We start from the raw sequence: 24052 nt of genomic DNA, 5'->3' as shown, positions 1-24052 counted from the left end.
TTATCACTTTTTAAGCTTCAAATGTACAGGGTTGAGTTAAAAAAAAAAATGTCCTCAGTTCACAGCAGATTATCATTGTTGACCCCTACATGCCTCTCCTTTTTTTTATTTTTCTCTCTATATTCTCTCTTGTCCCATTTCCCCTTCTCATTTTCTGCTTCTCCATAGACCTGTTCAAATGGGTCCCGTGTGTTCCTTGTTGTGTCAGTCTTCCTGAAAAACACAGTATGCTTGCATGGCTATTGTTGCTTTCTGGATATGCATTTTAATTCATTTTCACTCTGGTGCTCATTCCCTGCTTAATATCGGTCTGGGTTGTGGCTTGACTTATGGCTTCTAGATACTGACTAGGACTCCTTGGTTTGCAGTCATGTGTTTTCCTCTCTACTACGCCAGGAATGAGCACCTGGCTGGTCTTTAAGTCTCTGCTGCCACACCGTCACTACACTGGCGTGTCCTGGTCTGGGTTTCCATGAGAATCTTACCTGGACCAAGAGTCAGGAATACAACTGATGATTATCTTTTCCACTACAATCACTTATCCTCAACTTAGAAGCTTACAACAACACTTTGTTTTATTCACGACTTTGTGGGTCAGGAATTCAGTAAGGGCTTGGCTGGGTCACTCGTCTCTGAACCATGTGGGGTCAGCCGAGGCAGCGGGGAGTGGAGGTTCCCTTCCAAGATGGTCGGCTTCTTCACTCATGTCTGCAGCCTTGATGGACCTGGTCTTTCTTTCTCTCTCTCTCTCTCTCTCTATCTCTGCCTCCCTCTCGTGCTGTCTCATCCTAGAGGACACCTCTCCATAGCTAGCTAGACTTCCTCCCAGCATGGCAGTCTCGGGGTGCTTGGATTTCCTTCATGGCAGCTGGCTTCCCTCCAAGTGATCGTTCCAAGAAAGAGGAAATAGAAGCTGCTAGTCTTTTTTTTTTTTTTTTAATATGGAACACTTCACAAATTTGCATGTCATCCTTGCACAAGGGCCATGCTAATCTTCTCTGGATCATTCCGATTTTAGCATATGTGCTGCTGAAGTGAGCACAGAAACTGCTAGTCTTTTGAGATCTGGGCCTCGAAGCTGTCACAGCATCACTTCTGCCATAGTACTGGTCACAGAGCAGCCCAGAGGCAGAGAGTAGGTGCATAGAACTCACCTGTTGCTGGAAAGATGATCAGAGACTCAGTGGTCATCTTTCATACATTCCCATGTATATTTAATGTGACAGCTTGCTCTCCAGATGGCTGCTTCTGTCCCCACTTCCGCAGCAGTACCTCCACGTCCCCACCCACACTTGGCTCCATCCAGCCTGTTCAGCTCCCTCTTTGCACAGCAAGAAGCATCCCTGTATCTGGGTCATCTCACACATGCGTAAATGTAGCTGTAGGATACAGCCCCAGATGCAGATTTGCTAGGTGAACGGCTATGTGCACTTGCAGCTTTGACAGACACTGCCAGCTTCAATCACCTCGCAGCTCCATCTCTCTGTGATGGGTGGGGAGTCTGAGCACCCCTCCCCCCCTCTACCCTCCCCACAGCAGAACAAGTCACTGTCCCCAGGCTCCCAGCTTTTGCCCTGGACCCAAGAGTCCATTCTCTATGTGCCGCCGGATGCAGTCCCCTTAACACCTGAGTCAGAGCCTGTCCCTCCTCTGCTCAGAAGCCTCAGATGATCTCCCGCATGACTCAGAGTAAAATATTCTTTTTTTTTTTTTTTAAGATTTGTTTATTTGACAGACAGAAATCACAAGTAGGCAGAGAGGCAGGCACAGAGAGAGGGAGAGGCAGGCTCCCTGCCGAGCAGAGAACCCGATTCGGGGCTCAATCCCAGGACCCTGGGATCATAACCTGAGCAGAAAGCAGAGGCTTTAACCCACTGAGCCACCCAGGTGCCCCAGAGTAAAACATTCTTAAGAAGGCTCTGAAGCCCTGTGTGTCTGACACTGGGACCTCTCTCACCTATTCCTCCTGTCTTCCCCTTCTCTGTCCCACCTGGGGCTCCTGGCATGAGTTTGAACCTGCCACGCGCATGCTCCCACCTCAATGTCCCTCTACCTAAAAAGCTCTCTCCCTCTGTGTCCCCAGGGCTCATCCTAGCTCCATCTGTGCCTCCAAGCAAAACACCTCTCCCCACTCAGGGTCTTCTCCCTACTCTGTTTGGCTTTCTTCCGAACACTCCTTCCCCAACATGTGATCGATCAAGCTGTATCTTCATGTATTGTCCATCTCTTCTCCAGACCATAAGCTCGGGGCAGAAGGATTTGGTTGGATTTCCACACCAGCTTTCATTTAGGCTCTACAAATATATCTTGAGTATTTGTGGAATTCCATCACTGTGCTAGTTTGCAAACCACCCCCCAAGCCATGTCCAGACCTCAGTAACATAAATGAAACCAAACACACTGCCAGATTCCTATCCTTTAAGTTCACGGTTCTCCTGCTCAAGAGCCTTCAAAGCTAAGTGTTCCCCCAGCTTTCTGAAAAGAAGTTCATGCATGAGATTTCCCCAATGTTAAGTTTTTCCCCTTATCCATTAGTCTAACCTTATTGGCAGGGACTCCATACAACAAAAACAAAACAAAACAAAACAAAAAAACAAAAAACAAAAAGCAAAAAAACAACAACCACCACAACAACAAAAAACCACTAAGAGGAAAAAGGAGGTCTCTCACAGTGAGTTCACGTTCACTGGCTGAGGCTTCTACTGGTGTAATGAAACCAATCCCAGCTCTGGGACAATAAACATGACAACTGATAACTTGAACCACGTTCTTTACCCTGGCTAAGCCTCAGTTTACCTATTGGTGGAACGAAGATAGTTACACTCTTCCATATGATATGCAAGCTACTTGCTAAATGCCAGGCACAGGACCAGGCCCTGGACACATTTTAATTCACTCAACCCTCATGGCAACTGTAAGAGGTTGGAGCTATTATTATTCTCTCTTCTCAGAAAAGGAAACTGAGGCACAGAGCAATTAGCATGTCTTAGTTTCCATAGCCTGGGAGTGGTGGGGCCCCGATTTGAACTCGCAACTCACCCACTCTGAGGCTGGCTTCAAAGCAAGCTAGTTACTCTTGTAGCATATTTTAGGGAAGAGGTGTGCTCATGGGTATAGATTGCTGAGGGCAATGAGAGGAGGTGACCTTGTCCATGGGAAAGAGTCTCTAGGACCAAATGTACACAAAAGACACAGGGCTGAAGTTGTGCTGTGTGGAGTCCATGGTCATGGTTCCCTCTGGGCTCTAAACTGAGGCTCCTGGGCTCCCAGATGACTTCTCAAGAAGATTTTATTCTCTACCATTATTAGAATAATTACCATTAATAAAAACAAACAACTGTTGCATGTTTGCTGCATGCTAAGAATTTCATTTGCATTTTGAATCTCTCAACAATACTAGGACATTAGTGACCACATTCACCCCATTTTGCAGGCAATGAGACTGAGCTAGGATTTGTTCCTTGTGTCTTTACCTCCTAATGGGTCCATGGAACATCTCCATATCCCAAGGACTTTCATTATCTCATTCAACTTCACGGTCATGTCTTGAAATCCATCCTCCTAGCATTCCCATTTTGCTGACAAGAAAACTGAGGTGCAATGTGCTGCTCAGGGCCACACACAGTTCTTTGCCACAAATCTGCCCTGCCTTACCTCCCCCAGCAGCATCCAGGATGTCACAGAAGGAAGGGGGCCGATTTATAGCACAGGAAGGAGCAAGTCAAGGCCTCTGGGGCAGTAGGCAGTGTTCTCAGGCAGTTGCCCAGAGATCCTGTTTACTGGCAGGGCCGGAGGCACACAAGACCCAGAAGGAAAGCCCAGGGAGATGCCCCATGTTTGTATCTTCAAAGCCTTGCCCCCTTGCTCTCCCATCCTCAGGGTTCCCCTGGAGGAGGGCGGGGGTTGGTGGTGAGCAAGCTGTCAATTCCATGGAATGTCCTCCAGCCCTGGTGCACTGGCTCAACCCAGCCTCTCCACTCCTGTTCTTTCCTGACCCCCATCTGCCTCCCCACTTGGACATCCCCACATTTGGGCTCCTGTAGCTCATTCATTCAGCAAAGCATCATCGAATGTCAGGTGCTATTTTAGGCACTTGGGGTTACATTTGAGAATAAACAGTGATCCCTGCCCTGAAGTGTTGCTACTCTGCAGCAGGGAAGGGACAATAAATAATAAATACACTAAGTAAAGTATATAGGGTGTTAGACAGTTATAAGGGCCATGGCAAAATAAAAAAATAAACCAAGGCAAGTGGTTTGAGAGTGAGGAGGAGGGCTCATGGGGTTAAACAGGGCACTGAGAAGGTGACATCCAAGCAGGAACTGAAACAAGATGAGGCAGTGAATCAGGCAATACCAAGAGGAAGAGTGTTCCATCCACAGCAAGTGCAAGGGTCCTGAGGCAGAGTGTCTGGTGTATGAAGAGTAGCAAGGAGACCAGTGTGGCTGGAGAGGAGTCAGTAAGGGGAGAGGGCGGGAGAGAGGACAGAGGGGTGATGGGGTGGCTGAGAGGGCAGGTCATATGTGGGTCATCATAAGGATCTGGCTTTTACTCAGGGTGAAATGGGAGCCAAGGGACGGTTTGGTCCAGAAGAAGGACATTGTCTGATCTGTGCATTGCAAGACTTTTCTAACTGCTAGGTCAAAGGACACACTGTGGAGGAACCAGGAGATTGAGATGAGAGGAGACGGAGAGATCAAGGAGCCCTGTGAGGAGACCGCTGCAATAATCCTGGGAAGAAATGAAGGTGACCTGCCCTGGGTGGAAGTAGTGTTCCAGTTAGCGTGGCTGTGTAACAAACTACCTCAAAACTCAGCAACTTAACACAACAACCATTTTACGATGCTCATGACTTCAGACCAAGTGTGGTGGGGATGGCTGGTCTCTACTCAGGGCTCAGGGTCAGGGTCTACTCAGGCTCAGGGTCCTGAGCCTCCGTTGGAAGACTCCAAGGTTGGATGTGAATCAATAGCCATGAACGGGAATCATCTGGAGACTGCTGGACTAGGATCACCTGGGACCTGTCGGGGTGGCCTGGACTTCCTCACAGGATGGTGGTCTCAGAGTGCTTGGACTTCTTTCACAGGATCTCAGGGCTCCAAGAACAGGTGTTCTGGGGAACAAGGTGAAGCTGCACCACCTGTTATGACCCAGCACCGGAAGTCACGCAGAATCATTTCCGCCAGCCTCCCATGATGAACATGGTCCCAAGTCCACCCAGACTCAAGTGGAAGGCACGTGGACCCTGCCTCTCAGTGGGGCCACGTTCCAAAACTGTTCCCAGCACCTTGGATCTTCAAGGCAAATACAAAGTTTCCTTTGTTGGCTGATGCAGGAGGCACAGGGAAGTTTTAGAAGTGGTTCTGGTCACCTGGGGCTCACAGCCCACTAGCCAAAACAGTCACCTTCTAGGCATGTACAGCCAGAGAGGAGACCCAGTCAAGCTTGACTGCTCAGGGCAGGCTTTCTGGAGGAAAAATTGCGTGAGCTGAGTCTTAAAGAGTGAGGGATCAACCAAGAGAAACGGGAGAGGGCACCTGAGGATAAGGAGAACTAGGGTCACTCCTGTTGGGAGGCGGAAGGATGAACACTTGAGAGATGGGTTCTGGCACCAGCTGTCTGGGTTTGAAGCTTCCCCTGCCCCTTCAAGTGGGCAACATTGGGCTAGCCACCTCACCTCTCTGTGCCTCAGTTTACTGTAAAATCGGAGTGGTGATAATGGCTCTGCCTTCAGGGGAGGAAGTGCATGCAAGGGAGCTGCTAGATAGAAAAAAGCCTCAAACTGTCAGTCAGCTCTGACTAGGAAATTACAGATGGTGGTCATCTCATTTCAGCCCCCTGGGCTCTCAGAGGAGGAAACGGGAAGAGACTTGGCTAGCCTCACCAAGTGTAGAAGGGGAAGACCTGAACCATACCCTACTGACTGACCAGCCATGGCCAGACCCCTCCCTGCCTGGACTCACTCCTTACCTCCCAAGTTCACTTGGGGGGAAGGGATGTCCTTCTTCCTTGAAAGCCTGTGAGGCCTCCAGAGGGGATCCCCTGACCCAGAGGTGGAGCCTTGAAGATGGAGTGGTCTCTCCCCCTGATAAGGGCTTCCCCCCCCCGCGCCTCCTGCCTGCTTTCTCCATGTCGCCGTTCAGCAGGAATTCCTCAGTTCAGCATGGAGTTCCGGTAGATTTTATGGGCCAGCCACAGCAGACAAATGGAGAAGAAAAACATCCCTCTGGAGCTCTGCTCAGCTCTCAAAATCTGATTTCCGCTCAGCCGGAAGGAGCCTGGGCTGCTTTAACCCTCTGTGGGAGGGGAGCACGGGGTCTGATTCAAGATTCTCCTAGCTCCTTGCCCTGCCTTGCTACCACACAGGCTCCTTCTTTCCCTATGGCTCCTACTCTGCCCCCCTCCAACCCTGCCTGGGGCTCAGCCTCCCCTCTCCCTTTACAGAACTGCCTCAAAGGCCCCAGATCCCAGTTTAGGGTCATCAGCAAAGCGTTTCCACATACTTTGAACACACTCTATGCCAGGCATCTTGTAAACAGGGGCTCTGGCGCAGTCTGGAGCAGTGTGGGAAAGGACATGCGTGTGGGACTCAGACAGAAATGGGATCCAGCTTCATCTGGTCTAGTTTGTAAGATGTGGGGCAAAGTCCCTTGACCTGGCTGGGGTTGCATTTCCTCATCTGTAAAATGGGCTTAATAATGGGATCTGTCTCATAAGGACTGTGGTCAGGAGTTAATGAGAACAGGCATGTCAAGTGTTCAGCATGGAGCCCTCCATAAATAATAGCTGATGTTATTGCTATCACTCCCTCCCTCCGCAAACCGGATGGGGTAGGCGTCACCACTCACATTTCACAAATGACAAAAGCAAGGCACTTGGGGTGCCCCCTTTATCTGCTCCATACCTCTCACTTCCTCTGGTTATTAACCAGGATTGCAAGCCCTGAACGTATTAAATAATACCGTCAACCCTTATTATTCAAAGACTGTATTAAGGAATCTGCCTACTCGCTGAAATGTATGTGTAATTCACAAACAAATACTCCCAGTGCTTCCATTCTCTCCCTGAGTCTCTAGACACACGTTCTCAGCTGAGGTGGGTCAAGCTGTCATTCTGTCTTCTTGTGTCCACTCTCATACTGTAAATGGGGGTCCATTTCTGTGGTCTATTTAGTGCCCCACTTTACACATCCATGGGCTTTTTGTTGGAGATTTTGCTATCTAAAATGTCCCCAGTAATAGTCCTGAAACACTGCCTAGTGTTTGTAAGCTCCAGAAAGCTGTGACGCGCCTTAGGGAGAAAAGACACATGTTAAATAAGCTTTGCTCAGGCATGAGTTACCTGTTGTCCAGGATTCAAGGTTAATGAATCAACAGTATATATTAAATAAGGTGTCCTTCAACAGAAACACACATAAACCAGGGGAAGTATTGATCAGTTGATGAAAATATGATGACCTGAGGCTCAAAGGATCCTCACCCTGTATTTCCCTCTTAGGAGCTGTCATTCAGTTAACTGCTAATTCAGTCTTTGTGGTGACTTTACAGAATATAATTATGGCAGATAATCAAAAATCAACTATACTTTCAGGCTTTGGGTATTTTTAGATGTGAAGATATTTGGAAGGCGCTGCGGTGAGCTACAGTTACAATTAGTATTGCTGTGGGACAATTTACCCTACAGCTTGGTGTCTTAAAACAACCATTTTCTTATGCTTACAGATTCTATAATTCAGGATTCGTCATAATGGGCACAGCAGGAAAGGCCTGTCTCTGCTTCCTGAAGTGCACTGCACTTCAACTGGGAAGACCCACCAGCTGGGGCTGGGGTCTTATGAAAGCGTCTTTCCTCACATACCTCTCCCCTGGGCTGGGAGGACGGGAAGAAGAGTACAATCCATCAGAGGCACCTTTGTGTAGCCCTCCATGTGGCCCGGGCTTCCTCACGGCATGGTGGTCTCAGGGCATTTGAACTTGTCACATGGCAACTCTGAGTGCCAAGCAAAAGTGGGTTCCAGTGCATCACCTTGTGTGACGCAGCTTCAAAAGTCCCAGGTCACTTCGAAAGTCACTTCTGCCAAGTTCAACAGGTCGAAGCAGTCACAAACCTGCCCAGATTCAAGGAGAGAGGACATAGACTGTGTGCCAGGATGGCTCTACTTTCCTCGCAGCTACCCTCTGCAGGCGGGCTCTAGGGGGATCCTTGTTTTACAGATGAGGAAACTGAGGCACAGAGAAACTCGGTCAAATGTTCAGGGTCATACAGCTTTGGAAAGCAGCAGAGGTAAACCCAGGCAGTCAGGCTCCCCGTTGGCAAACTCAACCACATGACGGCAGACATTCCTGGTTGTTTCCTGGTATCCAGTCTTCCCCTCTTTTCTCTTAATAAAAACGTGTGTGGCCACCTGCAGTGAAGACTACATTTCCCAGCCTCCTTTTCAGTAGCATAAGGGCCCATAACAAGGTCTGGTCAAGGGGACAAAAGTAGAAGTATAATTATAAATCCCAGACAAGTATCCTTTAAAGGGTGAAGCATGCCCTTCCTTCTTCCTCTTCTTTCTCCTTTTTGCCAACAGAACCACCCCTGCAGCCATTTTTGTCTGAGACAACTTAGAGGGTAGAGGCCACATACGATGGAACAAAAAGATAGAGCCTGGATCCCTGACACCACCTGCTTTAGTTGTCTAAGGTGACACAACCAAAGACACTAAACTTAGGGGCTTACAACATCAATCATTATTCATTATCTTTATCTATCTCTGCTTTTTTTTATTATCTTTGCTCTTCCTAACAGTTCCTTTGGGTCGGAAATTCAGGACCCACACCCAAGGAGGCTCACCCACAGGGCTGGCCAGCTGGTGCTGCCTTCAAGCTGGGGGACCTCTCCACAGGATAACCAGTATATCCTCATCATGGGGTGGCTGCTGTCCCCGGAGTGGGTGATTCAAGAGATCGAGGCAGAAGCTCAATGCTTTTATCAGCTATTATCTCTTCTTCCAGGTTCTTTTGGTCACACAAGCCAGAAGTGATTCGTTGGGGGAAGGGTCTGCACAAGGGTGCAAATACTGAGAGACAAGGGTCATGGTGGGCCCTCTTTGAGCCTGGATACCACAGCACAAAGTGTAGGATCTGTAAACGCTCTGAATGTGACATAGAAATATATTTTCATCTTGCCTGACTGAACATGAGATGGCAAGTAATAGATCAATGAGTTCTTGACCCAAACGAGGCCCTCAATAAATACTTTCATGAGTCTTCTTCTCCAAGCAGATTAATGTGTGGGACTTTGTCCTTCTGCTGTGTCCCTTATCTATGCCCAAGATATATACATGTGGTATACAAGATAGAGACGGATGGTACTCTATACCATCTAGGTACAAAGTAGGGGTGGGAGGTTGGGCACCAGCCTTTTCATGTCTTCATTCACTCAACAAGTATTCCTCATTGCCCACAGTGTGCCAAGCTCTGGCCTAGGATACTAGGCTCCATCCCATGCCCTGGAGAACTCACAGTCTAGTGGAGGAGGCAAGCACAATGAGATGGAAAACAACCCATTTCTCTGTCATCATAGAGAAATGCAGATTAGAACAAGAAATCAGATCATTTCAAGTGCCAGGGATGACGTGGGGCTGAGGGTGCCTCAAGCCCACTAGGCATGTGGACTGGAGCAGCCATCCCAGAGCACAGTCAGACAGAGCTTATGCTAAGTGTGTGCATTATCTCTGCCCCAAAAATCCTGTCCTTGGGTGTCTATCCCAGAGAAACACACACAGGAGTCTGTGAGAGTCATGCACCAGAGGTCCATCATAGCTGCGCTTAGAGAGGCGGAAGTCAGAGGCGGCCATAGGATCCATCACTAAAGGCAATGGAAAAGGAGGCCTGGTAGGTGCATGTGCACCATACGTACTAAGCAGCGGTTAGAAGGAGTGCACTTGAGTTAGAGTCAGCACACAGAGCACAGTGTCAAGTAAACAAACCAACCTACCAAACAGATCTATAGAGACAACCATTTGTGTTCATTAATAACCCACTCACATGAATCAGCCCCACATAGTTTATGAGGACATAGGCATATTCAAAGACACACATCGCCAATATTTAGTGGACCCAGAGGAGCCAACACAATATTGAAGGAGAAGAACAAAGCTGGAGATTGATTCTACCCAACTTCAAGACTTACGAGAAAACTATAGTTAGGGGCACCTGGGTGGCTCAGTGGGTTAAGCCGCTGCCTTCGGCTCAGGTCATGACCTCAGGGTCCTGGGATCGAGTCCCGCATTGGGCTCTCTGCTCAGCCGGGAGCCTGCTTTCCTCTCTCTCTCTTTCTGCCTGCCTCTCCATCTACTTGTGATTTCTCTCTGTCAAATAAATAAATAAAATCCTTAAAAAAAAAAACTACAGTTATCAACACAGCATTGTAATGGCAGCATAATCGACAAAAAGATCAATGGAACAGAATGGAGAGCCCAGAAATAGACCCTCATAATTATAGCCAACTGACCTTGGACAAGGATCAAAGGCAATATGATGAAGTAAAGATAGTCCCTTCAACAAATGTTGTTGGAACAACTGGACTCTGGGCATCCATAAGCAAAAACATGAATCTAGACACAGACCTTACACTTTTCACAAAATTTAACTCAAAATGGATCACAGACCTAAATGTAAAACACAAGACTATAAAATACCTAGAAGACAGCATAGGAGAAAACCTAGATGACCTTGTATGTGGTAAAGACTTTTAGATCCAACCCCAAAGACAAGATCCATCAAAGAAGGAACTGGAAAGTTCTTTGAAGCTGGACTTCATTAAAATCAAAAAAGCTTCTTCTCTGTGGAATACATTGTCAAGAGAATGACAAGACATGCCCCAGACTGGAAGAAAATATTTGCAAAAGACACATCCAATTAAGGACTGTTATCCAACATATACAAAGAACTCTTAAAATTCAACAATAAGAAAACAAATCATACAATCCAACAATCATGCTCCAAAGGAGTGGAAAACTTATGTTTGCACAAAAACCTGCACACAATGCTTACAGCAGCCTTATTCATAATAGCCAAACTTTGGAAGCAGCCAAGATTTCTTCAGTAGGTGGATGGCCAAATAAGTGTGATACATCCAGACAATGGAATATTATTCAATGCTTAAAAAATGCATCTTCAAGCCACAAAAAGACATGGAGGAAACTTAAATGCATATTTCTAAGAGGAAGAAGTCAATCTGTCATGGCTATGTACTGTATGTTCCCAACTATATGACATTCTAGAAAAGGCAAAACTACAGAGATGATTAAAAGATCAGCAGTGGCAGGCATGGGATGTAGATGAACAGGCAGGGTATAGAGGATTTTTAGGACAATGAAAATGGTCAGTATGAGACCATAATGATGGTAAGATAATGATGTCATTATAAACATTTGTCCAAACCCACAGACTGTACAACAGCAGGAGTGAATCCCAAAGTCACCTATGGACTGTGGATGATGATAGGTCAATGCAGGTTCATCAATTGTCACAGATGCACCACTCTGGCAAGTGGCACTGATAATGGGGAGGTTATTTGCGGCAGGGCAAAGGGAATAAGGGAAAGCTCTGTGCTGTCTCAATTCTGTTGTAAATCTAATACTGCTCTTTAAAAAAAAAAAAAAATGAAGTCTTTAAAAAAATATATTAGAGTGGATGTCCTGTGTGGGGAAGGAAAGGAGAGTGAGGAATCAGGGACAACGGAAGAGAAGTCAGAATACAGTGTGATCAACACGCCAGATTGCACCAAGGCAGGAAAGCAGCAAAGCGGGCTTTACCATGAAGCTGCACCTAGGGGTGTCTGGGTGCCTCAGTCAGTTAAGAGGCTACCCCGGGTTGGGATCCTGGGGTCCGGGGATCCAGCCCCACATTGGGCTCCCTGATGATCGGGGAGACTGCTTTTCCCTCTCTGACTACCTCTCTGCCTACTTGTACTTTCTATCTCTCTGTCAAATAAATAAATAAAATCTTAAAAAAAAAAAAAAAAAGACTCTCCTCTTACCAGACAGACTCCTTCTCAGACCTCCCACACCTCTGGGCTGCTAGAGAGGCCCTGTGGCTGGGGAAGAGTGTGACTGACCTGAAATCCCCTTGGCCCACAGTGCAACCTCAATTGAAAAAGTCACTCCCCGCTCTTAGGACCTTGGGGGTCTTCATCTGTAAATTGGGAATAATAACGATGCCTACCTTGGAAGGTTGTGATAGAGAGGAGATGAGATGAGCAAAATACCGTGCCCTTGCCCCATGACGCTTATGTTCCAGCGGAGGGAGCCAGCTAATTATGTAGTACGTTCGCTGCTGTATGCCCCAGACCCAGAACTGTGTCTGGCATATAGTAGGTGCTCAATTAATATTTGCAGATGAAGGAAGAGAAGCAGTAACAGGTGCATGGAAAGAAGGAAAGCAAGATGAAGTGGAGAGGGAGAGCTGTGGGGGGTGCTAGCAGGGATGAGGGGGTAGGGGCCGTGGTGGGGGAAGGCCTCTCTGAGGATGTGAGATTTAAGGGAAGACCGGAAGAAAGTGAGGGACTAAGCTCGGGGGTATCCAGGTGGGTGCACAGCAGACGTGGGCTCCACAGGCAGTAAGGAAGCAGTGTGGCTGGAACAGAGACAGAGGACAGGGAATGGAAGGAGGTGAGCTCCTCGCATGGGTGAGCTAAGAATGTGGCAAGGAGCTCCATGCCCACTCCCAGGGATGGGACTGGGAACAGAGTCAAAGCTGCTCAGCCTTTGGTGGCCATGGGTCTCTCCTCCACCTGCAGCCAAACTCTAAGAGATTCAGCACAAACACCTCTTATGTGTTGAGTTCTCGATAGGTGCCAGGCCACGGCTTAACAGGCATGCCCTCTAGGAACCATCACTAGCCCTAGGGAGGGGTTATTATTATCCCCAGTTTTCTGAGCAGGAAACCGAACTCCATGAGGCAGCTACCCCTGGGCTGGACCCCAGCTCTAGGAGGCAGGCTTACGGCTCCCATCACATTGTCTTGGAGTTCTTTGTTTACAGCTCGCTTTCCAAAGGCCCGACTCAGTCTCATTCATGGTTTTATTTTACTCCCAGGGTCCCCAATGTCAAAGCCTGCTTGAGGAGCGAGTGAATGAATGAGCCTAGCAAGTAAGCCCTCCCCAGCTTCCGGGCCCAGTTCATGCCCTGTTTGGCTTCTCCAACCTGGAGCTGGAATGGGGAGGGGGCCGGACAGAGGAATTTCAAGCTGCCTGAGGACTGAGAGCAGAAGAGAGGGGGAGAAGGGGGAGAAAGCGAAAGTGAAGGGAGCCCGGAGCCCCTGTGAGGAGGCGCCGACAGGGAAGGAAATCTCCCGGTAATAACTCATCGGCTCAGGAAGCAGCAGCCTGGCCTGGGGCTGCGTATGGGACTAGCCTTGTGGGGAGGGGGGCTGTGCAGGCTCCTTCTCCTCTTCCCCAAAGCCCAGCCTGGCTGGGGTCACGGTCAAATGAGGAGGAGTGGGGGAGCCAGGTGTGGGAACAGAAATTCCCACAGACCCTGGGGCTTGAAGACATGAGGGGCTGCTCTCCAGACAGCCAAGGGAAACCCTCTAGCTCCCTTCCCCCATTCTGCCCTGGGTAGGAGAAGCCAGGAAAGGAGTGTGACAGAACTGGGAGTCATCTTCAAAAAACCTGAGGCCCAGAAAGGAAAACAAGCCGAAAACACATCTAGAAACCCTTTGCCTTCACTCCCTGTGCCCTCTCTCGACCACATAGATGCATTCAGGTTGAAGAGAGTTATTTTCAAATCCTAGGGATACTGGTTGGACCATTCCCCAGGATGGAGCTGGGGGGGGGGCACAGCGTGGGGACCCCAGCCGCCATCAACAGCTTAGTAATTCTTCCCAGGGCCCCCAAGAAGGAGAACATGTCAGACTGAACAATCTAAGGTTTCCCTAAGGAAGGAAGAAAAGAAGGAAGGCAACGAGGAAAGACAGTCACACCTTTCTCTCTCTCTCTCTGGTGCCATTCCGAGGAAAGAGAGAGCCGTGGATTTGGAGCCAGGGTGAGATTGTGGAGATTACAGGAAAGTAATCTGTGTTTTATTGGTGGTGAGGGTTAGTAGGCCACGGGTGATGGTGAAGTCAAACAGGCTGTGGCTAAAGCCTCCACTCACCTCTTGTAAGACTGAAGGCTAGAGCTCTCTGATCTGTAAATCGGGGATACTCCCCCACAACTTCAACAAGGAGTAGTAAAGATCAGTATAGCCCTCAGCACGTGGCTGGCACACAGTAAGGCCTCAACCAAAATGTCAATTCCATGAGGGCAAAGAGTTTGTCACCTTTCTATTCGCAGACCTAAAACCATTCCTGACATCGCAGGGTCCCAAGAAATATTTGTTGGATGAATAAATGAATGAATGAAGTACTGGTTTGTGTGTGCTGTTCTTGTCCCCCACCCCCACCCCCGCTTTTTTTTAAGTTTGCCAGTTGAGGATGTGACACTGTGTAATCCTTATTTGGAAAGATTAGTGTTTCTCTTAAGTGCTCTCCATGGACACCATCCAAATGCAGATTCCTGGGTCCCGTTCCAAACCTGCTGAATCAGAACGGGAGGAACCCGGGAATCTGTCATGCCAACAGCCCCCTTCCCCAATTCTTACACGCAAGAAAGCTGCAGAACCACAGTATCAGAACATGGGGGCGGGAAAACCCCGAGCTAGTTTCTCTGCAACCCTCTTACCGAAACAAGCCTTGAGAGTCTCCCTGCGGGTCTAGACCGAAGATAGAGAGTCCAGACCTGGGCACACCCCATCCCAGCCACCAGAACCCCCCCCACCCCCAAACTCCCCAGACACTTGCCCCGCTCGCCTGCGCTGCCTGGAGCCTTCAGGGCCGGCGGCTTAGCTCCCGGGCTGCTTTCAACCTGGGGAACGGGGGCGGCGGGCGCTTCGCCATTGGCCGGGGCGCGAAGGGCGCCTCCCCATTGGCCAGGGCGGCGGCCTCCGCCCCCGCCGGGGCGGCCTCGTGATTGGCCCCTCCCCGGCTATAAGGCGGCGGCCGGCGGGGCCGTGGGAGCGCGCGGGAGCGCACGGCGGGGCGCGGCAGACGCTGGGACGCGGCGCACGGAGAGACACGGCCCGGCGCCCATGGCGTTCGCGCTGCTGCGCCCCGTCGGCGCGCACGTGCTGTACCCGGACGTGCGGCTGCTGAGCGAGGACGAGGAGAACCGCAGCGAGAGCGACGCGTCCGACCAGTCGTTTGGCTGCTGTGAGGGCCTGGAGGCGGCGCGGCGCGGCCCGGGCCCCGGGGGCGGACGGCGGGCGAGCGGCGGCGGCGGCGGCGGCGGCGCGGGTCCCGTGGTGGTGGTGCGACAGCGGCAGGCGGCCAACGCGCGGGAGCGGGACCGCACGCAGAGCGTGAACACGGCCTTCACGGCGCTGCGCACGCTCATCCCCACCGAACCGGTGGACCGCAAGCTGTCCAAGATCGAGACGCTACGCCTGGCGTCCAGCTACATCGCGCACCTGGCCAACGTGCTGCTGCTGGGCGACGCGGCCGACGACGGGCAGCCGTGCTTCCGTGCGGCCGGCAGTGCCAAGAGCGCGGTCCCCGCCGCCCCCGACGGCGGCCGCCAGCCGCGCTCCATCTGCACCTTCTGCCTCAGCAACCAGCGCAAAGGGGTGAGTGCGCGGAGCCCCAGGACTGTAGTCGCGGGTCGGGGGTAAGCGGGGGACGGGGCCTCCTAGGGAAGCAGAAGAGGAGCGGAGACCCCAATGAAGAGAGGGGGAAGCGACAGGAAGTTTGTCGGGGGCTGCGGCGCTCCAAGCCCAGGGTTTGATGTGTAACAGAACCACTCGCTCAAAATCCCCCAAACAGAGGTGGTGCAGGAAAGCCCAGAAAACGGAGGTGGCTCCTTGAAGGACACCCCTTTAACTGAAGGTGTGCTGGGAAAAGAGCGTGAGAAGTAGTTAGAAAGGCCATCATTTTAGTAAGCGCTTCCCAGGTGCGAGGTGCGTTCCTCCTCCTTTTTGACCCTCACAAGAACTCCCAGGCAGGTAGTTATTCTGCCCATTTTATCACAGATGAGGATCTGAGGCTCAGGGGGGTGTGATCGCATGCCCACATTTGCTCACCTGGGAAGCCACAACGCAAGTTCTGTTGCTTGCTGGTCCACGTTTGCCATGAACTACCCCCACCAGTAAAATAATTGTCCGCCATCCTAAGACTTGACCCAAAGGCAGGAGACTGAGAAGAGGAGACACGTATGTCCAACTAAAAATCTGAGGTGGCCAGCTAATGAGCAGTAGGAGTGAAGAAGGGGGTCTCCACAAAAGGGATAGAGCGTGGGGGCGAGGTCACCGTTGAGTCAGCTGGATGAAGCTGGAGCTGAGCTCCTGTGGTGTGTCCCCCCACATAAGGATGAGAACCAGCCTGATAGGGAGCGGAGGGGGCTGAGTAACTGCAGAGGTTGAAAGGGGGCTCTCCTGGTTGGAAGCGGGTTCTCCGCCTGCTTAGCCCCAAGGAGCCTGCTTCATCCCCCACCTTTCCCTCTCTTGTCCTAGCCTTCTCCTACAGTAGGGAAGCTGGTCTGCATGAGAGCTTTGGATTCCAGCAGCTATCATTTACATATGGAGGTAGTGAGACTGGGGGAGCCCCTGACTGGCCCACAGCCTTTTGGAAAGTGAAAGGGCACGGAGGATTAGAGTCAGTCTCTGAGTCCCCCACTCTTTGGTTCTTATAGCTGCTCTAGGCCCCCTGCTTCACTCTGTCCCGGGGAAGCCCATGTGTACTGGCCCCAGACTGTCTTCTTCTGACTCATCAGACTCCCAGCCTGGCTTCTCACCCCCATGGCTGCTTCAGATTCCCTGAGTCAGTCGTCTCAGGCTCTGCCTGACTTGTACCCTGCCAACTCTCAGCTGTGGGCCCCGGCTGGTGTTCCAGGTGGGGCGGGAAAGCCAGGTGGGCCTTCATGTATCTGGCCTGGGATGCGGAGGGCTGGCGGGGCCCTTGGTGATAACCCTCGGACTGCCCTTCACCTGCTCCTTCAGTTCAGCCAACATTATCCACCCAGTAGCTGCCTCTTGTTGCCTCTGAGAACCTTCCCAGAGAAGCAGGTCGTGGGGCCCCACCCACACAGTCTTGAACTCCCAGGGCCAGGGCAAGGAAATGGGGATGAAGACAGGGAGGCCACAGTCTCCTGGTGGGAAGGCAGAGCACCAAGAGACCGTGGGAGCCCAGAGGAAGCCCCCAGCCAGGGGCTGAATTCCTGACACATGCTTGGGAACAGAGGCCGGCAGATGAGTGGATAGGGAAAGGTGTTCTAGGAGCAGGGCACCCCAAGAGTTGGCGTCAGAAAACGTGATATAGAGAAGGAAGGGGAAAGACGTTGAAGGTGGCAGAGTACAGACGGGAGGCAGTCGTGATGGGCACTGATTTCCTGGGCTAAGCACTCGTCACCCATTCTGGTTAAAACCCCTTAGGGGCAGAGGTGTTCTGGTGGCCCCCACCTGCTTAGAGACGCTGTCCATGATGGAGTGAGGGTTTGAACCCAAGCCTGCCTGATTGGGAAGTGGGAAAGGTTATTGGGGAGGGAGGGCAGGGGGCTGGCGAGTTGCAACTGCAGGCCTGGCGGAGAAGGCACATCTGCCACGCACCCACACCCACAGCGGGGCAGGGTGGGGGGCCTTCTCTGCTGGGTTCAGCCTGTCCTTAGATCACAGGGATTTATTCGCCTGGGTCTGGCTGTTTCCCTGCAATCTGTCTACAGGACCAAGAACCTAGCCAAATTTGGCTGCAGAAGCCATGCTTTCCCCCACAGGATCCTCTGGGAGTAGGTGAGAGGGGTGATCCTGGCCAGCTCTGGCCCCTGGAAGGCTCAACTGAAAGAAAACGGACTCTCGTGGAGCCACTGCAAGGTCCCCCTTCCGAGCTCAGGGGGCCAGAGAGCTCCAAGGCCCAGACTCTACTGCTTAACTCTGGGCCACCCCCTCCCTCCCACATGGCTAATCTTAGGATGGGGTCACAAGGGACCACCAGGCTCTCTGTAGGATCTTTCTGTCTAAGGAGGGGTCAAGTGTGGTCCTTTAGAAACAGCAAGTGGGAGACGGAGGGAGGGTTCTTGTCTCTACTGTTCCCCCTTTGTCACCCGGAGTTGGGGGTGGGTAGGATCATCTTGGAAAGCACCCCCCCACACCCAGCTGGCGTACACAGCTCAGGCACAGAGAGGGGCACAGAGGGTGGGGGGGAGGCAAGGAGGAACCCTCACTGGCTGATGCTGATAATGATACTTGTGAATATCTACTTGAACGCTTTATCTGTGTGTCTGACGCGGTACTAAGGGCTTTAACTAGCTGAATGCGTACGATCCTCACCATGACTTTGCTTTACACACGGGGAGACGGGCTCAGTGCGGTGAAGTCACCTGCCCGAGTCCGATGGGTAGTCCATGGCAGAGCAGGGATCGAAGCCTGGATCCATTTCACTCAAGCCCGGCTCAGCTTCCCAGAGCCCTGGGCACTGACTTCCTCGGGGACAGAGAAGTGGGGTCCTGGTCAGGGTCCCTTCTAAGTGCTTTTGGCTATCTGCAAGCCTCTTTCACAGCTGCGTCTGCAACAGCCTGCACCCTGGGATGGCAGCAGAATCATTTTGACCCCATTTTGTAGATGAGGACACAATCTCAGGGAGGCGAACAGTCCCAGCATTAGCATGAGACTGGGGTCTCCTGATGACTGCCAGACTTGGCCGAGAGATGGCTCCCCTTGTCCCTGAGGTCATCGTGAAAGAATGGGAGGCGGGTTTTTTAATCCCCCAACACTACACCCCCTACCCCCCACGCCTGTCCCCACTTCTCAGCCACTCCTGCCAGATTTGTCTGAGAAGCCTAAGCCCCAGGCTCTGCTGGGACTGTGGCCTCAGCCCTCAAAATAGCCCTGCCTGTGAATGAACACGTTGTCCCTGGGCCCAGAGAGCCTCGAGGGAGGCTGGGCTCACATCTGGATGGATCTGCCCCAACCTGGGCCCAGGACGGAGGGGGCAGGGGGCAGAGCTCCCAGATGGTTGGCTATTTCTCTAGATGACTGAGAAGGAGGCCTGTCCCCCCATCTCCTAGCCAGGCTCGGTGGGGTGAGCATCGACAGTGGGATTTCAGACACCAGCAGGTCCTGGAGGCAGAACTGCTGGACAACATGGATTTCTGGCCCAGCTTTTTTTTAACCAACTGGCTGGGTGCCTCTGGGCTTGGCCTTAAGCGGCTGGAGGCCTCAACAGAGGAGTGCTCTAATGTCTGGGACCTCGCTGACTTACAGCAAGGACGATAGCCCCACGTCAGACCTCAGACCACCAGATAGGGATGGTCCCTACGGGCTGAGGGACAGGTGGCTTCAGGGGTGCCACCATGAGCTCATCTCCCAGTGAGCAGCACGGATTCAAGGGGCAATAGTTGGCACCCACTCATGTCAGGCTCAGGGCTGCAACCAGGATTTTGGAGTGAGGACGTTTCCCCTACTCCTCCCTCAGCTCCCAGCCTGAGCGGGGAACAAAAAGAAACTCTGTCTTCCCCTTCCAAGTTTCTCCCAGTGAAATGTCCCCGGAAGTGCTGGGTAATGGCAGGAATAGAGAAACCTTCCCGGGGAGACAGGACCAGAGTGCGTATTCCCGGCAGAGAGAACGCCCTGAATGAAGGCAGGGAGGCTAGAAATCCACAGTCTACTTTTGAAGGTTGATGAGTAAGCCACTGGGCATACAATCAGGCAGTTAGGAGGAGCACTGTGGGGTTCATTTGTTTTACCGTTTAATATTATTTTTAATGTATTGGGTTAAAAAAAAAGCAACAAATTACAAGAAACAAAAAGGGTAAAAAAGTACATAGCATTAAAAAGAAAGAACGAAAGAGAGAAAATCTCCTTCCCACCCGTCCTGCCTCGTCCCCCATGAAATCCCTGTCCTCTGAGGAAACCTGTTAGCAATTTCCCATGTACCCTTCTCTCCAGACATCTCAGCACATAGGAACATTCACTGAGTTCTTGCCTTTGTCCTTAAATGCAGTTATCTCTCCATCATTCCCTATCAGTCACAAAGACTCCCTTTGGCGTTCTGCTGTGGAGAACTTCATTGTGCGGCTGTGATTTATCAAGTCCCCTATTGCTGGACACAGAGGTTAGTTCCAGTGTTCACGGTGACCTGACCAAACTTTCTCTTTCTTTCCTCTTGCAGGGCGGCCGTCGTGACCTGGGGGGCAGCTGCTTGAAGGTGAGGGGGGTGGCCCCCCTCCGAGTGCCGCGGAGATGAGCCTAGTCCCCTGTGGCATTTGTTCCAAGCAGGACCCTGAAGAAGAAGGCCAGAGGCCAGCCACTGGTTAAACAGGGGAGAAGACCCCAGGAGCCCAATGCAAACCTCTTTCGTGTTGGGACCAGGGGACAATGGTCTGGGGCCATGACCCTGTGGGCAGGCTCCCTGGGACATCTCCACTGCACCCCAGAGAGCTATGAGGACCCAGCCAGCCAGCCCCAGCCCTGGCCGGTCAGACACAAGGCTGAACTTTTGGAAAAACAAAGACTGTTGGTGACAGAGGATATGTGCATATCTGTGAATGAGTGTGGGGATGTGTGTGTGTGTGTGTGTGTGTGTGTGTGTGTGTATAAGAGAGAGAGAGAATTGGTGGGTTTAAAATAAAAAAGTATTTTTAAATAAAAGATGTTCCCAGCTGAAGAATAGCGATGGGGGGTTGGGTGAGGACTAGGGACATCAGAGGTTAGAGGCGGCCCCTCCTAGACTTGGCAGAGGCCCAGATGTCACAGGTACTGCCCTCTGCCCTGAAGGGGGTGGGGCTGGGGGCGGGGGGCTAGGGGGGGTGCAGGAGGACCGTCTCCAGAAGACAAGATAACCAGACTTCATAGTCTTCTTGAACAGCCCTTAGCTGTCTGTGGCGGTTGGTCAAGAAATCTTAATCTGATTTATTTTTGAGTAAGGAATCTATTGATCCGCATGGTTCAGACTTCAAGAGGTAGGAGAGGAAATACAGGGAAGCTTCCCTTCCTTGTGCCCTCCAGCCACCAGCTCTCCCTTCAGGCAGCCTTAGCCACCACATTTTGTGATCGGTCCCATTCCCAATGAATAGCCAAGCAAGGACAGAAATATATGTATATGTTACCTTTCTTCCACTCTTTACACAAACAATAGTGTGTTGTCCATGCTTTCTGCCCCTTGCACGGCTCTCCCTGACCTAGGTCAGCTGTCATCCCAAGTCAGCACGCAGAGGTAAAGGGTGGCCTCGTCCGTTTAATAACTGTGTGTTCCGCCTGATGAATGTTCTATACTGTAACCTCTCCCTTGTCCATGTTTTTGCAGACAGGGCCGTGTAGGCACGCAGCTCCCCTACATGCAAGTGAATGCACTAATGGGATGTTCTTACCCCTGTTTTAGCTGAGATGATTTGGAGGACCAGTGTGACCCCCCAAGGCATATGGCAGGATGAGGTGAGATCTGTCCACCCCTAAAGCCTTCCCTGGCCCTGGAGATGCCCCACTGGAGTGCCAGCCCCCCAGGGCCCCGATGCTTCTCCAGCAGGCCTGCAAGGTGAGGGCTGGTGTTTCCCCCATCTCAAAGATTCAGCCACAATGGTGATGGGGACAGCTGGGCGGTACAGCCAAGTACCCTTGGCTCTCTGGCTGGAACAGTCCCTGTGAGGCCAGAATCAGAGAGGCTCAGGAGGCTGGAGGGAAGGAAAGGTGGCCAAGCCGGGCAGCCACCCTTGCCTCTGGGTACACTCATGCCTATTTGAAAAATGAATTTAACAAACACTTTTAATTAGTATTTACTGACAGACGCCTGGCCAGAGTCCATGCTTGTATCCACTCTGCTCTGCGTTTGACCTTTTGACTGAGCCCAAGGTGGGGCTGCCCTTTTCGCAGACTAACAGATACTGAGCACGTCTCCATGCCAGACCCACCCCTGTCTGCCTCACAGACGAAAACCGAGGCCCCGGGAGAACAAGGGGGTCAGTCCAGGTTGGAGTGGCCATGAAACCACCACATTTAACCTCTTTGGTGAGAAGTAGAGGAAGGAGGGCCCCAAGGGGCTGAGGTCCAGCCCGGGAGATCTTTCCACGCACCCTCTATCCCATGTCCCGTGTGCTCCAGGGACATGGGGCTTGCCTATCCTGTCCCAGTGTAGTCATGCTTCCCCCTGGGGGAGCTAATTAGGAAAGCACATTGTGCTCCCTGTGTCTGCCCAGGGCCAGGCAGCCCCTGGCAAAGCCATAGGAAAGGACTGTGACTTGTCAATGGCAGGAAACCCGGGAGCAGGGACAGAGCAGACACTTGGGTGCTGGGGGCTGGAGGCCCACTTCTGCCACCAGATTTGCTGGGTGACCCCAGAGAAATCGCATGACCTCCATCCCAGGCCTCCCCAGGCCAGTCCGTCACCAGCAAGAATAGCTGGGACAGAATGATAAGCATTTGTTTTGCCTTGTTAAATAGTTTTTAATAGATCATTTCTGCATGAGGTAAGTAATCCCATACCTCCCTCTGGCTCCTCCCCAAAGTCAGTGGCTGGAAGCCCTTTCCTGTGTGTCCTTCCAAAAGTGCTCTCTCCTGATCTCTGGTTCTGAAAAAGCAGCCATCGGTTTCTCTGCTTCTGTTTTCACTGTAAAACATTTCAGTGCTGCAAGACCGTAGAAATGGCACCCATCCCAAAGATCACCGCAGTTAGCGCTGTCATCCAGAGTTTTTGTAAAACGGACACCGAAACAAGCATTTACAGCGTACTCGGTTACAGCTTTCCCCTGAAGTACAACTCCCGTGCAAGAAAGTGCACCTGCCGGTAAGTGCGCAGCTCAGTAAGTTTTCACAAGCTGCACACACTCGTGTACCCCGTGTGCAGACCGGGAAGTGGCTGTGAGAGCATCCAGGAGCCCCTCTTGCACTTCTATTCACACCAGGTTCTTCCCATTGTATTTCCTGTGAAATGGATACACTTACAGAGCCCGCAGCTCAAGAGATACCAAAGAGAATAAAGCAGCCACACATCTCCCTCCTGCCCAGCCACTGAGTTCCTGTTCTGGGAGGCAATTATCTTCATCAGGGTCTCAGGGATTCCTGCAGGAACAGGCTTTGCCTCTATAGGCAAGCCACACAGACATTGTTTTCCCACATGAGCGGCGGCCTTGCACACACAGTTTCGCACCAAAAAAGAAAGCCCCTTCGGACTTGGTCACGGCTGCACAGTTCGCCATCTCATGCACTTTGCCGCTTACAGGCACCCCTGAGCCTCGGTCCAGTCAGGCCACCGGAGACCCTAAAGGGGAGGCTTAGATTTCTGGTTGCACTCTCTACCCAAAACTTCTTAGACACTAGGAACACTGACCCAAAAATGGTCTCCGAGGCCCCCATTTCACAATGAGGAGACTGAGTCAATCCAGAAGAAGCAGCCTCCCTCGGGTCTCCCAGTGAGTCCCTGGCCCTCCTGGGTCCCTAGGAACCCGGGTAGCCCCCATGACCCACAGGGCGCTCTTCCCAAATTTCAGAACCGCAGGTGGAAGACCTCAGAGGTTGCCCGTGGCAATGAGGGATGCCAAAGCCCAGAGAAGAACACCAGTGGGCCACCGTTGTGCAGTTTGGGGATCTAAGCAGGACTGAGAAGGCAGCACCTCTTCCTCCAGGCAGGGCTCCTCTACTGCCTAAACTCCCCTCAGTGGTCCTCCATTTTATTGGTCCTCCATTTTATGAGGCTCCTGTTAGATTAAAAAACACCACAAAACAAAATTCCAAAAATGTGTGGTAGATTTAGCAGGTTAACTCTTAAGCATCCACACACGGTCACAAATACAAGGCATTATCGTGAGAATATCAAATAGAGGATTTACAGGGGCACTGGGTGAAGTGTCTGCCTTCGGCTCAGGTCATGGTCCCCAGATCCTAGGATCAAGTCCCACATCAAGCTCCCTGCTCAGTGGGGAGTCTGCTTCTCCCTCTGCCTCTCCCCCTGCTCATACCCTCTCTTTCTTGCTCTCTCAAATAAGACCTTTTTAAAAATATATAAATTGAAGATTTACAAAACTATCAATTTACAGGACATACATGTTA

General features: G+C 51.4%; 1 protein-coding gene and 1 non-coding gene across 2 annotated transcripts; one reads left to right on the top strand and one right to left on the bottom strand.

Annotated features, from left to right (window-relative positions):
- Positions 1 to 935: 935 nt before the first annotated feature.
- LOC116868809 lies at positions 936 to 1042 on the bottom strand. The gene has a single exon (XR_004382891.1). It is a non-coding gene; the product is annotated as a U6 spliceosomal RNA (small nuclear RNA).
- Positions 1043 to 15058: 14016 nt separating this feature from the next.
- Positions 15059 to 20590, top strand: TCF15 (transcription factor 15). Its single transcript, XM_032859375.1, has 2 exons — positions 15059 to 15652; positions 20184 to 20590. Exons 1-2 carry the CDS (start codon positions 15119 to 15121, stop codon positions 20256 to 20258), a joined length of 609 nt encoding a protein of 202 aa, XP_032715266.1. The 5' UTR covers positions 15059 to 15118; the 3' UTR covers positions 20259 to 20590.
- Positions 20591 to 24052: the final 3462 nt, after the last annotated feature.

The sequence above is a fragment of the Lontra canadensis genome, unplaced genomic scaffold (assembly GCF_010015895.1).
Source record: "Lontra canadensis isolate GAN:19392208 unplaced genomic scaffold, GSC_riverotter_1.0 scaffold16, whole genome shotgun sequence".
Lineage (NCBI taxonomy): Eukaryota > Metazoa > Chordata > Mammalia > Carnivora > Mustelidae > Lontra > Lontra canadensis.
Note: the sequence above shows the minus strand (reverse complement) of the source record. Positions and strands in the feature narration are given on the sequence as shown.